The sequence below is a fragment of the Leuciscus leuciscus genome, assembly GCF_965113295.1.
Source record: "Leuciscus leuciscus genome assembly, chromosome: 9".
NCBI lineage: Eukaryota > Metazoa > Chordata > Actinopteri > Cypriniformes > Leuciscidae > Leuciscus > Leuciscus leuciscus.
In genome coordinates, this window is record NC_138733.1 from 9,691,352 (window position 1) to 9,710,045 (window position 18,694).

The 18,694-nt window shown below is 42.4% G+C and overlaps 1 protein-coding gene across 1 annotated transcript in view; it reads left to right on the forward strand.

Annotated features, from left to right (window-relative positions):
* The window catches only part of LOC309506241 (NACHT, LRR and PYD domains-containing protein 3-like), a 58,040-nt gene that overhangs the window by 24,107 nt on the left and 15,239 nt on the right, over positions 1–18,694 (forward strand). The window contains exon 4 of the mRNA XM_082179979.1: positions 18,396–18,509. Coding sequence (XP_082036105.1) covers positions 18,396–18,509 — 114 coding nt within the window. The remainder of the gene's footprint in view (positions 1–18,395; positions 18,510–18,694) is intronic.

Below are 18,694 nucleotides of genomic sequence, written 5' to 3' on the forward strand. Positions count from 1 at the left end.
GCATTGCCCATCTCTTTATGCTGTGCCCAAAGAACACATAAATGCGCTCAACAATGTCAAAGAACTGTCTTACTTCTTGTATCTTCACCGCATCATTAAGGATGAGATTCAAATTGTGTGACGCACAGTGTACACACACGGCAGTTGGCTCCTTGGCAGCTATCCTTGCTTGGACACCACTGTATATGCTGCGCATATTTGCGGCACCGTCGTACCCTTGCCCTCTGCACTTGGAAAGGTCTAAGCCGTTGTCCTCCACAGACACAACAATCTCCAGAGTAAGCTCGCTGGCCGATGAGTCGTTAACTTCACGAAATCCAATGAAGGACTCTTTGATCGTCACATCAGTGGCAACACCGCGAACATCTCGTTCAACTATGACATATCTGAAGATCTGGGTCATCTGATCAACTTTTGCCACATCTTGTGTTGTGTCCATAATCACGGAGAAAAATGGAGCTGATCGTATTTCGTCTAGAATGTCTTTCTGGGTATGTTTTGCTAGAATTTCTATTAGCTCATTTTGTATGAGTGGGCTTAGGTACTTGATCGAGCGAGCAGGGCGGCTAATCAGATCTTTAAGCACTGGGTCGTACATTGCCAGGAGCTCAATGAAAGAAAGGAAATTACCATTGTTAATTTCCCCTATTTTTTCCCTATGCCCTCTAAACGGAATGTTGTTCATTGCTAAAGTGAGCGTAACATTAACCACACGATGTAGTACCTGTCTCCAAAAGCTGGCCTCATGAAGTATGTCCCTCTCCATATCCATAGTTCTGTTCTGTTCTGACGCCAAAGGTCGCATATCACACATGCAGCTTTATGTATAGTGGATGACTCGTGTTGTTGAATTTTCTTTGATAAATTACGCCAGGTATTTGTCTTCCATGTTGACTTGGCAAAAAGCCAACAGGGCTCGCAGTAGGCTACATCTAGTGTGGGGGAGTAGCACAGCCATGTCCTCGGTATTGCAAACGTAATATGCCATTGTAAATGAGCGGTTATCCTGTGCGGGATCCCGTGGGAAAGGGCCAGTAGGTTTGCAAGACCCCGAAGATACTATAAATCGTTTGACATTTGAGTCTAGATACTCAGAAAAATGACCCATGTCGGTTGGATGCTCATGCAAGGAGATATTAGCAGTGATGGGCATATCTACCTCGTTATCCTTGATGCTGTTGGATGACCCGCTGGTGTTAGCACAGGCCACCGAGCGCGCAGTGAATGCCTCACTCCCTTCCTCCTCCACATTTTCACCTTTTACATCGATGTTGCTTGATCCACTGGTGCTAGCATTAACCACGGAGCTGTTACTACCAACGGTCGCTTCAGGTGCTTTACTCGCTTCACTCTCTTGCTCCATCTCAAACTCGATCTCCCCCTGTGTCATCTTTTTAAAGAAGCTTCCTATTTTTGGTAATTTATTTATTAATTTATCAAATTCCTCTTTTCGTTTGCGCTTTTGAAAGCCACTTTTGTGTTTAAAATTTGACGACTCCATATCTGTCTCAAGTTCAAAGTTTTTTACTGTTTTCCACGCAATGCGCATGTTCACCCGGGGATTCCCCAGTCCCAATTCGAAACAAATTACACCAAATTCATCATTGTTCATTTCAAACATTTATTTAATGATCAGTCAAATATGTTGTTGTCATTCTTTATTCAAATCAATTCGCAAAAAATTAAAATGCGATCAGACTAAAAGTAGTAAAATGCGATAGGGGGACCCGGCTATCAATCAATATCTTCCAGTAACGCCGACGGGCCCCTGATTGGTCCGGGCCCGTAAGCAACCGCTTACCCTGCTTACCGATAGTTACGCCTGTGTAAAGACGGAGTTGTGAGTACAAAATGCCCACTCCACTGCATTTTTGAGCTGCTTGAGTAACATATAGTCATGTTATGCTCGATCTATGGTTTTGTATATTTTTATTGAATATCAGTAACCAGACAGTTTCTGGTCTCATTGACTTCCATAGTAGGAAAAAAATATAGAGACCAGAAACTGTCTGGTTACTGATATTCTTCTAAATATCTTCCTTTCTGTTCAGCAGAAGAAAGAAATTCATAAAGGATTGAAACAACATGAGGGTGAGTATATTATGACAGAATTTTCATTTTAAAGTGGAGTATCCCTTTAAGCCCTTTTTAATACAGCATCATAAAACTACAACATACATTTAGCAAGAACATACATTTAAAGCAGTACATGCCTGTAATGATCAGACTAGCTCTAGACCATTTGGCTTGAGGCACATGTGGCCCTTTGTGTGTTCACAGGAGTCTTTTAGGGTCTTTCAAGGGTCAACCCTGGATCAATGGGACTTACTTGGTGTGTGTTTTTAGAACCCATCTGATCTCTGTGTCCCCCAGACATTCATGCTTGTCTGTTTCCAACTGAATCCACCACCTCTTCTGTGCTTCGGACTGTCCTGAACAATTCAGGCTGCTCTGGGAAAAAATGCCACTTGGCCACATAAATATGTGGACAGGAACGTTTCGTTTTGGAACATGGACAAGGCCATGAGTTTAATTTGGTGTTGTACACCACCATAACTCGTCCAAGGACACTGTGATAGGACACTGTGGGCTCAAATACAGAAACAATTTTCTTGATTTGAGGAAATCCAACATTTAGGCACACATAGAGGGACATTGTTCTCTCTGGATAGGCTTTGCCATGCAAGGCAATTCTTTGTGTCTTCAGTAAACCATTTGGTTTGCACCATCTTTGCCAGTGAATCCTCCCGTAGTGTGTCAGACTTAGCTGTGTTGGTACAGTAATTGACTGGCCTCAGATGTACACATCTATATGCTTTCATGCCACTCCTCCATGCCAAATCCATGTTTCCTTGACATTCCTGTGACTCACAGGACACACAATGATTTTCACCCCATGTTTTATTATGGACATGAAGAGGGACACTGTGACCATGGAAAGTCTTTTGGACAGAATATATACCATTAACCTCATCAATACACTCACTCCTGAGGTGGTGATTGGAGTTCACGTCCAAAACCTGGTTGGTATGCTTACGGTCAATGTGCTTTCTAATGTTACGTTATTCATAGCCACATTGCACATAGGACACCTTTCCCGGACAACTGGTCTCACACGGACTCTTGTGACTGCATGAATGCCTTGGTCAGCTGACTCTGCACTTCCTTACGCAGCAGCATAGATTGACAATACAGTGGTAATGGAGTTGTGCCCTACACCTTAAGCCACATCGGTGAATAGTGTATCCTGTAACATAAGAAAACAAACTCAATGAAGTGTTGGGCCATGAAATTAGTCTCTATTAACCCTCCTATTGTGTTCCGGTCGAATTTGTCCGATTTAAACGTTGTTTTTGTTTTTTGTTGTTGTTGTTTTTTTTCCAAAATTTTCATTTAATCTGATTGTCATAAGGTTCCATGACTTTGTCCACACGTGGCATCTGAACACACAACATACATTTGGATAATTTTCATACAATTTTGGGTGTTTTATTTAACTTTTATACACCTATGGTGATCCCGGTCAAAAATGACCGGTCATTAGAAATGAATGGGTGAGACTACAATAAGCTTATGAAATTGAGTTCAGGCACATGCCCATTTATCAGATGGACACAGTTTGACACAAAATAGTTTGTTATAAGTAGCACAATATGTTTAATCAGAGTATTTGTTTTAGTCAAAATAATCCATATATTATGCTTTTTTACTAAAAAAACGAGTTGTATGAGCCCAGGTCAGTGAGGCCTATAGGCCATAAATAGCAAATAGAAGTTCAAAACTTGTGATGTTCACAAGAACTTAAGTTGCTAAAAATATGTATCACAACATTTGGTGATAATATATGAATTATCAATTGTTATAGTCAAAATAATCCATACATTATGCTTTTTTACTCAAAAACAAGTTGTATGAGCCCAGGTCAATGAGGCCTAACGTACACACCATAAAAAGCAAATAGAAGTTCAAAACTTGTTCACAAAAACATACATTGATAAAAAGATCTTACACAAAATTAGGTGATAATTTATGTATTATTAAGAATTTATAATCTGCTATAATGGGGTGGTCATTTTGGACCGGGAACACAAAACTAGTTAACATGAAATTAACACAACAGGAGGGTCAAAATAATATCTGTTAAGGACCTAATAACAATGACAATCCTCTGACTGTACAGTTTGATATAACTAAAAACTGTAAAGTTTGTTCCTAAAGAATATTAAATTGTAGTATAAGTCTAGATACAGGTTACGCTAGTTCGTTATAGGTACTTATTCGATAACTACATTTCCCACAGAATACATTAGCTTTCTAAAGTTGGCTAACTTAAAGTTAGTGTCGGCTTACCCTCATGTTGGACTGCCCGGTTAAAATGTAATGATGGCGCTTGAGGTGACTTTCTCCTGACGGTTTATAATATTGAATCGAGCAGAACGGACAGTGAAATTGGTCACAGCAAGAAGAGCATTTTGAATACTTAGGGAAATTATTCCCTTCCAGTGCCGTAACATGCATCTCGACGACATAAAACTCTCTCAAACTCTCACGATGAAATGCACATGCGCAGGAGAAACTGCTGTGGGGTAAAACTGTAGTTGGGGTATAACTGTGGCTCTGCGGCTCTGCTGTCAGACCCTTCTCCATATTGTGGGAACTGAACTATTTTACATGAATGAACTGAAATGGATTCAACAACTTTTTTCCTATTTTTCACACAAACAGAACTAAAACACATATTGTGAGAACTGAACTATTTCACACATATTGAGTGAACTGTACTCTTTCGCACAACACAAACTGAGTTGCAGTATTGAATATTTTTATTGATTTATTTTTGTTGTTTTATATTGTTGTTGTTATATGTGATTGTTTATTTCTTTTGCCTTGAGTACATAGAGGATTTTTTTCCCTAAACCTGACTATCTAGCGTCTGAAAATCGACACTTAATAAATTAAATCTGGCGTCTTCAAATCGACACCCATAGCGTCTTCCAATCGACACTTAATAACCTTTATACTCTAGCTCTCTGCGTCTTCCAATCGACACTTAATAACCTTTATACTCTAGCTCTCTGCGTCTTCCAATCGACACTTAATAACCTTTATACTCTAGCTCTCTGCGTCTTCCATCGACAACTGGCCGAGTCTCTTACCCTAACTTCTTAGCTGCCCTAAACTGACCTGCTGCGCAGCAGAAATAACAGACAGACTTTCAGCAAATGTCCTTTAAATGCCTTTATTAACGGCCAAGAGAGTGTTCGAGTAGTTCTCAGAGAAACTCTCCCAAGAAGAATCAAGGCCAGAGGATCTCAGTCAAATTCCATTGAGAATCCCACCGTAAAACACAGATACAACAGTTTTTATAGAATCGAGAAAACAAATAACACTTTACGGAAAGGGTACATGAATTATCATGAATTCATGTATAAATTCATGCATGAAATATGCATTCATTCATGCATTAATATCTCATGAATCATCAGGAACTAACACGAGTTCAACGTTTTTCATTCATGACTTCATGGATGAACAACACCTTAATTAAAACATTAACTAAGATGAGTACATCATCATGAATTATGATTTATTACGCATGATCATGATGTTTTCTTTGTTCACAAAAAAAATAAAAATTGGTCTTTACCACCCATTGTGGATAAAGCTATGGTTATGGTACATGAATCATCATGAATTCATGCATAAAGAAAAGCATTAATTCATGCATGCAAGACTACTCTTCGAATTATTAAAGGAATGTACAAAAATACACATTACCTTATGCATGCAAACAGGCTAGAACAGTAAATCAATTAATGTGAGAACTGTTTTCCTGAAATAGCCTGCAGGTAAGTGGACAGACCCCAAAATTGGCCAATCACAGCACATAACATACAAATTCTGTTGGCATTCAAATACAGTAGTCATCATTAACTAAGCATTATTTATCAATGACTTCATCGTGTGTGTGGCCCCTCAACTAAAGTGGTGACTCGGTCCTTTGAAACACTGATGAACAATGTGTTTTCATTATGATCTGAGTTATCCAGCATGTTCATGTCTTCTTCTTGGTGCTTTGAAACACTAATTAACAATGTGGCATAACTGTGAAATGAATATGAACATGAAAGTTCAAGCCTTTGCAAACAATGTACTGTGGACACAAATGACTTTGATCACTTGCAACGTGATCTCATGAGAATACGTTTGTATTTTTACATAAAGTGTAGTTGTACATTTATTTACGTTTTATACACACAGAAACGTATAATACTGACGTATTTACAGCACTAAAACGTATAACATTTACGTATTGACAGCACAAAAACGTAACGGTTAATTTATTTACGTATAAACAACTTTACCGACGTACAAATTTGTACGTATTCCTATTTAACTTATGCATATTAAAATCGTGGCATTAATATTTTGACTCTATTGCATTCAATTGTCTTATCAATTCAATTTTCAGTCGCATTTATTAATACAGTTTAACGTTACTATTACTCATATAATAACGTTACTCATAAATAATAACATTTCGGTTCGTGCCTTCTGCTGCAAACTCGTTTCGGAGGATTAGCCTACATGGTGTTAAACAAGAATACACTTTAAAAGCTTAAAAAAACCTTAAAGAAACCGGTTCTCTTACGAGAGGTCTCTCGTACTTGCGTAAGATATCTTACGCTAGGGGGAAAACCTCTTTTCCTCGAGATATTGAAGCCAAAAATTATCCTTAATTTTGCAATAATGTAAAACGCATTGCAGCAGCATGCAGACATGGGCGAGACAGCTCGCGCGCCCATTGGCTGCTCTGCGGCAACTGCACCAGCCTATCGATAGAGGCTCCTCATGACGTCAGAACCAATGAGGGCGCTTCGCGCCCATTACGTAATGTCCCGCCGAAATCGGGTGGGGCCAGGGCTATAAATACGGCCCAGAGAGGCTGGTTTGGTCAGTTTTTCATCTCTTCAGCGGGCTCACGCATCGCTGGATCCTGAGAGGAAGCCGCGCCGTCTGATTGCAAGCACCCAGCGGGATTACTCTGCATCTGAAGCTGCCGGTCGACAACTCGCCGCCTTCAGTCGCCGTTCCTGCTGACGCTTTCCGGCGTACATATCCTTTTCTCTGTTACTGTGTTTTGTGTATGTGTGTGTGTTCGCCGCCGCGACACACACTCTCATTGCACTAAAAGAGCCGGGCGTCTTTTTCAAGACGCCCCTTTCCCCCCCAACCCGCAAAGCTCGCCGGTGCGCCCGCTTGCCTTGCCTGCTTGGAGGATGATACCTGCTCTCCCTCTATTCGAGCCGCGCAAACCGCGCCGTTCACAGGGGATGTCAGGAGCGGACGGTCACGGGGCTAGCTTTCTCTCTCCCTCTGTTCGAGCCGCGCAAAATGCGCCGTTCACAGGGGAGGCTGGAAGCGGACGGTCGGGGTTAGTTTTTCTTTACGTACAAGAAAGCTACCCTGCCTCTGCGCCCCATTCACGCGTCAATCACCAGCGGGCAAGCAAACGCCGAAGAAAACATGTTGACGCTATTATATGCTCGTGCATCTGAAAGCCTTTGTGTTCCCCCCTGTGGCTCAGTGGCGGAATCTTTGGTTTTTCACACGAGAGACCGGGGTTCGAATCTCGGTCTAACGGCAGATTAATTATGCCTCCAATGCTTCGCTCTGTTAGTTCCCTGAAAGGCGACTGCAGATGTGCATTTTGCAGCCAACGAGCGCGTTGTACAACCCGCTCGCCTGCACCCAAACACCGTTTCTATGGTTCCCGCGCGTCACTGGCGAAAGGAGAAAAGAGTGATAATGTCCCGCTGCGGCCGGGCCGAATTCTATTTCTAACACATTTCTCATTCCCCTCTGAAGTTCAGGCGACTGGAAATGTCATACTGCAGTGAGCGAGTCTGTTGTAATGCACGCACGCCTGCAAACAACGCCAGCATGTTGACGCTCTCTGTTTCTATGGCAACTTCTCGCTCGTTCAGTTCCAGTAAATGCGACTGTTCCAGTGTATTCTGCAGTAAACAAGTCGGCGATACAGCCCGCTTGCCTGCACACAAACGCCGCTTTACGGCTACCCAGATAAATCCCATAGAGTGTATTTTCTGGTGTTCCGGCCACGGCCGAAAGTGTTATGAGTGTAAACAAAATGCCCGCTGCCCAGTGCTCATTCCTACACAGAAACACAGGTTTCTCTGATAATACTCGCGCTATATAAATGCCTTTGTGTCTTCCCCTGTGGCCCAGTGGCAGATTCTCAGGTTTTCACGCGATAGACCCGTGTTCGATCCCAGGTCTGCTGGTAAAAAAAAAAAAAAAAAATATATATATTTTTTGCCGTCAATGCTCGCTCTGTCAGTTCCCTGAAAAGGCGACTGCAGATGTGTATTTTTGCAGCCAACGAGCGCGTTGTACAACCCGCTCGCCTGCACCCAAGCACCGTTTCTATGGTTTCCGTGCGTCACTACCTCCATTCTCACACATTTCTCTGGAAATGTCAATATTGCAGTGCACGAGCCTTTTGTAATACACGCACACCTGCAAACAAACGCCAGCATGTTGACGTTCTCTGTTTCTATGGCAACTTCTCGCTCGTTCAGTTCCAGTAAATGCGACTGTTCCAGTGTATTCTGCAGTAAACAAGTCGGCGAAACAGCCCGCTTGCCTGCACACAAACGCCGCTTTACGGCTACCCAGATAAATCCCATAGAGTGTATTTTCTGGTGTTCCGGCCACGGCCGATGGTGTTATGAGTGTAGGCAAAATGCCCACTGCCCAGTGCTCATTCCTACACAGAGAAACAGCCCGTCACACAGGGCTCGCGCACATGATATCGACCCAGATCGATTGCGCATTAAATGTGGAAAATGTGCCCACTGCCCAGTGTCCACAAACACTACGTTCTGCACGTCTCAAGGTTTCTGTAAAACGAAACCAACATGCATCCGCTCTGCTCAGGCAGACAATGCTCTCAGTGTTGTAAATGTGCCCGCTATCCCACGCCCACATTCACACATAGACATGACAGGTCTTACGGGACTCGCCCAGCCCTCCCCCTCTCGGTTGACCACCGCAGAGGAGTCGAGCGCGGGCAATCTGCCCGCTGTTATCAGCGCGCCCCCTGCCTCAAATGTCATAAGCGCGACGCTTATGTTGCAGCACACTGAAGCCCCTCTGTCGCTGAGCGACCAGAGCGCGCTTCGCACTCAACCCCTAGCCATTCGTGCAAACGCATGGGCAAGGCTACCCGGGGTTTCGAAGTGGGTGCTAGACATTATAGAAAGAGGCTATTCGCTACAGTTCGGTCGACGCCCGCAACGCAAGCGGCGCGAATCGATACTACGGTGAAAAAGGAAGTAGCACACCTACTTCGGGCCGAAATAGCGAAGTTACTGAGCAAAGGGGCTTTAGAACCCCTATCACAAGCTCAGAGTGAAGGGGGCATGTACAGCAGATATTTTCTGGTACCCAAAAAGACGGAGGTCTCAGACCCATTTTAGATCTAAGACGACTAAACAAAGCACTTCTGAAACGACGGTTCAGAATGCTCAGGACCAAGAAAATCCTCTCGCAAATTTGCCAAGGGGACTGGTTCATGTCGATAGATCTGAAAGACGCTTATTTTCAAATACAGATAGCGTCACGTCACAGGCGATTTTTGAGATTCGCCTTCGAGGGCCAGGCATATCAGTACACAGTCCTGCCATTTGGCCTATCCCTGGCACCTCGCGTATTCACGATGTGCATGGATGCAGCGCTCGCACCCCTCAGGCTCCGAGGCATACGAGTACTGAATTATTTGGACGATTGGCTGGTTCTAGCTCGATCACAGTCGGAGCTCATAGAACACAGGACCATATTACTCGATCACCTCGAGAATTTAGGTCTCACAGTCAATTGGGCAAAGAGTTCACTGTCTCCCAGTCAGAAAATATCTTTTCTGGGCACAGATCTGGACTCGCTGTCTATGACAGCACAGCTGTCGCCGCAGCGCAGACTAAGTATTCAGCGCATGACAGAGATTTTTCGCCACGGCGCTTTAGTCCCGCTCAAAAAGTTCAAAGGATGCTGGGTCTCATGGCTTCAGCATCCTCAGTGCTTCAGCTGGGTCTGCTTCGCATGCGCCCGCTGCAGTATTGGTTGAAAGCGCGCGCCGCGCAGAGCTTGGACCTCCGGTCTCGCGCGCCTCAAGGTCAATCAGAAATGCGTCGCAGCTCTGAAACCTTGGACAGTGACCGACTGGTACCGGTCAGGTGTAAGCCTGGGGACTTCCTCGAGTGTGAAGGTGGTGTCTACGGACGCCTCAACCTCGGGATGGGGAGCGCTGCTCGAGGGCAGACCGTTATTCGACCAGTGGTCGGAACGGGAAAAGCTTCTGCATATAAACTGCCTGGAAATTATGGCAGTCGACAACGCGCTGAGGCGCTTTTGTCCCCAGATAAAAAGACACCACGTCTTGGTCCGTTCGGACAACATGTCAGTGGTGGCTTATATAAATCACCAAGGAGGTATCAGATCCAGAATCCTTCACAGGCTGACGGAACGCCTCCTGGTCTGGGCTCAGCACAATCTGCGCTCGCTCAGGGCAGCGCATGTGCCCGGCCATCTGAATGTGGGACCAGACAGACTGTTCAGAAACAATCTGCCGACAGGAGAATGGTCTTTACATCCACAGACAGTCAAAATGCTATGGAGGACATTTGGCAGAGCGGAAATAGACCTATTTGCGTCTCAAGAGAACGCTCATTGTCAGGAATTCTTCTCCAAGAGCAGGGATGCGCTGGCTCACGTCGGGCCCCGCTGCCCGCTCTATGCGTTTCCCCCTGTCACGCTCCTACCCCAGGTGTTAGAGCGAATCAGGGAGAGCGGATGCCCAGTGCTACTCGTCGCCCCATTTTGAACAAATCAAGTCTGGTTTCCAGTCCTGATGCAGCTGACGAGTACCGCCCCGTGGCCGATACCGGTGAGGAGGGATCTCCTCTCGCAGGCGAACGGCTCGATCTGGCATCCTCGCCCGGAGCTTTGGTCCCTACATGTGTGGGACATCAACGGGTACCCGTTAACCTCCCAGCGGGAGTGTTAAACACGATCACGCAGGCTAGAGCTCCATCTACGAGGCGGCTCTATTCCTCAAAATGGTCTGTGTTCACTAGCTGGTGTTCAGCGAGTGGCACTTCACCCTCACGCTGTGGGGTGCCGGAGGTTCTCTCCTTTTTACAAGAGCTTCTGGATAAGGGCAGAACCCCATCCACGCTCCAAGTTTATGTGGCGGCCATAGCAGTGTTCGCTGAACCACCGCTTGGCCAGTCATTAGGAAGGAACGATCTGGTCATTCGCTTCCTTAGAGGAGCTAAGAGGCTGAACCCTCCCAGACCACCCTCAGTTCCCGTTTGGGACCTTTCCACGGTTCTGGAAGCCATGAAAGGTGCCCCATTCGAGCCAATACAGTCAATAGACCTGAAACCCTTGTCTTTCAAAACAGTGTTTCTTCTGGCTCTCGCTTCAGTGAAGCGCATAGGGGATTTGCAAGCGCTCTCAGTGAGCACGACGTGTATGGAGTTTGGGCCGAATGACTCGAGAGTCATACTCAAACCAAAGCACGGATATGTTCCTAAATCCCTCAACACACCGTTTAGGGCACAGGTTATCTCCCTGTCGGCCCTGCCGGTATCTGAGGAGGAAGGGGACGCAGGCTTCCTTTGCCCGGTCAGGGCGTTAAGAGCCTATGTGTCTCGCTCATCTGTTTTCAGACAGACGGAGCAGCTCTTTGTTTTGTTCAGCGGACGTTCTAAGGGACTAGCTGCGTCAAAACAGAGTCTATCCAGATGGATAGTTGATGCTATAGCGCTAGCTTACACATGCAAGGGCCTGCAATGCCCGATAGGTGTCAAAGCGCACTCCACAAGAGGCATGGCCTCGTCGTGGGCTTGGTCCAGTGGGATTGCCTTCCAAGATATCTGTATGGCGGCAGGCTGGGCCTCCCCGTCTACATTTATAAGGTTTTTATAACCTCGAGGTTCCCGCTTTGCAAGCTAGGTTGCTCTCGGTTTAATTTTTCAGTATTGCCCGCCCGATGCTATCGGCTCGGGATGCTGAAACTGCTAGAGCGTCGATCACTGATCGCCTATATACTTCTGTGGGCAGTACGTAAGTCCCCCATATTTACCAGTCCAGGCTGAGTTCGCCCTGGCTGTGTGGAACACTTGATATAACATGCTCTTATCAGAGCTCAATATTACAGGAATGATGCTATTCTAGCCCCTCTTCCTGGATTCTCTGTGAGTCCCTTGTGATTAGGCACTGTATGAGCCCCGGGCACCTGCCCTTGGGACTTTAGTGTTATGTCTCAAGCACGCACGGCGTTTTACATTGTGTTCCCCTAGCGTAAGATATCTTACGCAAGTACGAGAGACCTCTCGTAAGAGAACGTACTCGGTTACTAACGTAACCTCGGTTCTCTCTAGAAGAGGGAACGAGTACTTGCGTATCTTGCCGTGCATGCGTCATGTTCTGATTCGCTTCAGCGATGAAAAACTGACCAAACCAGCCTCTCTGGGCCGTATTTATAGCCCTGGCCCCACCCGATTTCGGCGGGACATGACGTAATGGGCGCGAAGCGCCCTCATTGGTTCTGACGTCATGAGGAGCCTCTATCGATCAGTTGCCGCAGAGCAGCCAATGGGCGCGCGAGCTGTCTCGCCCATGTCTGCATGCTGCTGCAATGCGTTTTACATTATTGCAAAATTAAGGATAATTTTTGGCTTCAATGTCTCGAGGAAAAGAGGTTTTCCCCCTAGCGTAAGATATCTTACGCAAGTACTCGTTCCCTCTTCTAGAGAGAACCGAGGTTACGTTAGTAACCGAGTACGATTTACATTTTTCATGGATTAATAACTTAAATTTTGCTATTTAACGTTACCTCATACAAAACTATTATATAGGCTACTACCAGAGAGGACTGCGACACATCGTCATGTGAACGACTTTTGGTACCGGTTTTGACATTTTCTCAATAAATAAATTATTGTAATTATACGTGTCTGTCTGTTGTTTTAATTTATAATTGTAGCCTACGTAGTTTTAAGAAATTGTTAGGTTTAGGGGTAGGATTAGTGGCTCAAACTATCTTTTAATGCTAATATTGTTAATAAAACTGCCATTTCCCTACACATATATGTCCATTACGTTTTATCCTTTTAATATTGTCTATGAAATGGGTATGTTTAGGTGTGGGAGTAGGGTTAAGAGATCTTACAGTTATAATCTATAAAATGGTAAAAGGGAAATTATACAGATATCTTTATGATATGAAATATTCGTAAATAGTTTAACGTACGTTTTTTAGCTGTAAAATCGTAATAATGTTACGTTTAAACGTTGCAGATACGTCCATATTATACGTTGCAGCATATATCCAAACGTACAAAAAAGTACGCTTTCTATCTTTGAAAATTACGTAGCCTATACCTGCGTATTAACAATGAGACCACAGGCTGTAACTTTACTGCTTTATTCTTAAACGGTATAACGTTAAACCAGTTAAATCAACAGCTGGAAAGAGCTGAGCAGGAATTCAGTACATACACCATGAACTTTATTTTAAGTGCCTGTATATCTGAAAACTCTTTTACAAAACCATAAAGCTGTTTTACAATTTCATGATATGGAGGAGTCACATCAGTAGCTTTATACATTAAAAGGTGACTCTTTACCCAAAAAGAGATCAAGCTGTTTGTGGAAATTTTTAATTTTTAATTGTATTTATTTTTAAACAGCTTTATGGTTTTTAACTGGTTTATACCATTTAAGAATAAAGCAGTAAAGTTAAGATCAAAGTCCATTTGTGTCCACAGTACATTGTTTGCAAAGGCTCATTATTCATATCACAGTTATGCCACATTGTTCATCAGTGTTTCAAAGGACCGAGTCACCACTTTAGTTGAGGGGCCACACACATGATGAAGTCATTGATAAATAATGCTTAGTTAATGATGACTACTGTATTTGAATGCCAACAGAATTTGTATGTTATGTGCTGTGATTGGCCAATTTTGGGGTCTGTCCACTTACCTGCAGGCTATTTCAGGAAAACAGTTCTCACATTAATTGATTTACTGTTCTAGCCTGTTTGCATGCATTAGGTAATGTGTATTTTTGTACATTCCTTTAATAATTCGAAGAGTAGTCTTGCATGCATGAATTAATGCTTTTTTTATGCATGAATTCATGATGATTCATGTACCATAACCATAGCTTTATCCACAATGGGTGGTAAAGACCAATTTAAAAAATTTTTGTGAACAAAGAAAACATCATGATCATGCGTAATAAATCATAATTCATGATGATGTACTCATCTTAGTTAATGTTTTAATTAAGGTGTTGTTCATCCATGAAGTCATGAATGAAAAACGTTGAACTCGTGTTAGTTCCTGATGATTCATGAGATATTAATGAATGAATGAATGCATATTTCATGCATGAATTTATACATGAATTCATGATAATTCATGTACCCTTACCGTAAAGTGTTACCAATAAGACTAATATGTCACCTTCAATATGATTGGTTCAAAAGTCCCAACCTTTTTCCTCTGTCACTGGCACAAGCAAACTCTGTTTTAATGATGACTTCATTTGTTAATCACAAGATTCTAACAGACTGTCTAGTTTCATTTCCCAAACTATGTTATTTATACACACACAGGCACACACTCAAAGTCACAAGTACAGTACATCCTGTTCAAATGTTAGATGTTAAATAAGGTTAGATGTTAGAAACATGGTTAGTTTAATATACAGTTTAAAATTTCTACGACACGTACAACGAAGTTGTTCTTTTACCTGTGAAGGGAAAAAACGGTGAACAGAATACAAAAAGAGAAAAGTTTTACTTACTTTTACCTTTTCTTATTTATTTAACTATTTATTTATTTATTTATTTATTTATTTATTTATTTATTTATTTATTTATTTATTTATTTATTTATTTATTTACCCCACTGATCCAACTTCAGTTTTAATGTGTGTTGTGTTACAGTAAAGTCTTTCTGTATTCAACATCTGGTCTCCAGCGCAAGTTTTATATCTTTCCACCTCCATCATAACCTAGAACTGGTCCAGTATAAGTGTTGTGTTGGAGGACCCAAGTGCCACATATTTGTCCATATTATTGCGAGTGCAGTTAGCTTGCAGAGACTCCGCCCACAAGCTCTGCTGATTGGCTGCCTGTGACTCGTGATTGATTTTGTCACGTTGAATCCTGGGGCAAGTTATAGTATATAGTTATAGTTACTGGTATAGTCTCAAACCGGTGCGCAACGTTTTGCTACGGTTTCCGGGTTGAACGACATGTTTCCTGGAAACAGTGTGTAATGGGGTTTGAGATGCTTTTTCTCTTGTTTGGTGCAGAGCTTTATATGGCTCTGGTTTGGTGGGTGTGTTCGAAAATGTCAGCCCAATCAGCAGCAACATGAATATAAACCACGCGGTATTAAAGAGACAGCTCACATAATGGGTCCAAGTAAAGTCGTTTACAAATGTGTGGTATACGCAACAATTGAAGATATTAGAAGACATGTTTGTCTTTTCATCCTGAAATATGATGCAAATGTTGGATCACAATAATTAGGAACCACAGTTTCCACAAATCCCTTTACTCAATTGGGATGTTCTCATTTATTCTGGACGGCAAGGGCAGTGACTAGGGGTGTAACGATACCCTCATGTCACGATTCGATTCATATCACGATACTGAGCTAATGATACAATATTATTGCGATACGCCAAAACATATGGTAAAAGGTTAACAAAAAATGTACTGTTGATTAAAATGCTAAATTTGGTGTTACATTGTGGGTGTAAATTAATAGGGTTGGACTTAGTGTTGTCAACCCAATGCACAGGACAATGGTGACAACGAATAACATTATATGTGGTAGTTTGATGTAATAATAATTAATAATAATTTGTTATATTTATATAGCACTTTTCTAGGTACTCAAATCGCTTTACATGGAAGAATCTCCTCAACCACCACCAATGTGCAGCATCCACCTGGATGATGCGACGGTAGCCATACTGCGCCAGAACGCCCACCACACACCAGCTTACTGGTGGAGAGGAGACAGTGATGAAGCCAATCAGTATATGAGGATGATTAGGAGGCCATGATGGATAGAGGCCAATGGGCAAATTTGGCCAGGATGCCGGGGTTACACCCCTACTCTTTTTCGAACGACATCCTGGGATTTTTAATGACCATAGAGAGTCAGGACCTCGGTTTAACGTCTCATCCGAAGGACGGTGCTCTTTGACAGTATAGTGTCCCCATCACTACACTGGGGCGTTAGGACCCACACAGACCATAGGGTGAGCGCCCCCTGCTGGCCTCACTAACACCTCTTCCAGCAGCAACCTGGTTTTCTCAGGAGGTCTCCCATCCAGGTACTAACCAGGCTCTGCCCTGCTTAGCTTCAGTGGGCCACCAGTCTTGAGCTACAGGGTGATATGGCTGCTGGCCAAATGTAGTACTGTAGTAATGTAGTACTGACACTAAAACTCTGAAAACTTTAACTTTTTCGCATACAGAATATCCACGATACATATTGATGCATTTTTGTATAGCGATATATTGTGACACGATATATTGTAACATCCCTAGCAGTGACTGAACACAAAGAATGGCCTTCTCAGCTGCCATAGTTGCAACTCTTGCGTCATCAGAACAGGGAGTTCGACGCACCACCGTTTCCATTTAAAAAACGTTTTTGCAACTTTTTGTCAGGGCTGATCTTGGTTGAATCTTGTCGTATAACATCTTTATTCAGAAACAAGTTATTTTTTGCAATTTTTGTAATTCTACATGTGTATGTAAAAATGGTTTTTACAAATAATTCTCTCAAATGACAATTTATGCAAGATTTAGGCTACAAGCCAAAAAAAAACAAAAAAAACATTGCTTCCACAATTTACAATGTAAGTCAATACAAATGGTCAACTTTATGACATTGTACAAAACACTTACATCTTACACTTACTTACAATACATAAAAAATATTGTAAAACCTGTCAAATATGTCAGTAGTGATTGCCTATTGGTTCTAGATCAGGGTAGCTGACAGTAACATTACAGTCAACCCTAACTGAATAAGATTGTGTACTAAATAAAGAAATTATTTCTATCCCTGCTTGTCTCTTCGGATAAAATAAATGCTTAATATTGACGATCTATCCGCTCGCTCGTGACAGACAGATCTGCATGTCAGGTCATTATAGTTGCTGCGTTCATAATAGCCTGTATGGGCATATCGTTCACATTTTGTAGGTTTTGCACGTTCTCATCTTTGTTTCTTTTTGGCTAATTACCACCATGGCTGCGTGTCTATTATTCTTAAATGCATCAACTCAGAATGGCCAACGTTGGTTTGGTTGCTTGTGTTACATAAGAAAATCATTTTTGTCTACCTGATTTAATGCGGTGCGGTTCGGGTCGCGGTCTTTATGCTATATATCACTGCTATATTCTGTTTAGTTGCTATATTCTGTTTAGTTGCTACTGCGAGTGCGGGTTTACCAAACAGAACCCGTGCGCGTGCATGACTCTGAGCGCGCGCGTAACGTGACGCTATCATTGTTCTGCGCGTAAAAAGTGAAAGTAAATGATCAGAGTTGATGTTTCATTTAAACAACCATCATCGATTCTATACTGAGTATCAAATGCAAAGTGTTTCATGGAAACCTTCACAAAAGCTAAGACACGAATTTACGTGTAACTACTTGATAGAAACGGCGGTGGATTTTGTGAATCTGAATGTGATCAAACGTTGATCAAGAAGGTGAGTGTTCAGGTCTCGAGACGTTTTACAGGTGACTTCCGCATTTAGGCCAATATTCGCCATTTCCCCTAAAGGACATATTAGTTATTTGATATGTGTTTGATATTTTTCATTTTAGAGTAAAACATGCTTTCATTGTTTCGTGTTATGTTTTCGGTGGTTTATTTAGCATTTCTGTTAATATACGACTAACATTGTGTATTTGAGTGAACGCCGCGTCTCATGATCCTGTTTCTCTGAATCTCAGGTTCCGTTCAGCTGAATTATTGTTTGTCATTTCCATTCAGAGTCAGTGGTGAAGATCAGATTCTGTTTCAACTGTTCAGCTTCATCATGGATGAAACTCAAACATCCAGAGATAAAGATTTTTATCCAGGTTGCAGGTATTTTGAATAAATTCCAGATTAAATCATCTTTAAATTATAGTAAAATATAGTAAGTTAAAAACTTAAATTTTATTGAAAATAATTAGACCAGTCAGTTTTTTTTAAATACCTTTTAAGAACTTATATTAAAATATTATCACCATTATTTTTTTATTTTTTTATGTTATAGTTCAGTTCATCAGAAGAGATCAGAACCAGAGTCCAGCTGTGTGTCTATGAGGAGTGACGCGTCTATGAGTCGGCCAGTACATTTTAAGAGTGGAGATACACAACATGACATCAGGTATAATGTTTCTATGAAAATATGACTACTACAGCATGATATTTTTTTATTATCAGAATAATATTGGTGATATTTTCTTCAAGATATGAGAAATTCTTATGTGTATCTAATATTTTAATGTATGTAGTGTTACTCACACAAGAGAGACGTACAGTATATGAGAGCACTTAGTTCATTTTACAGGG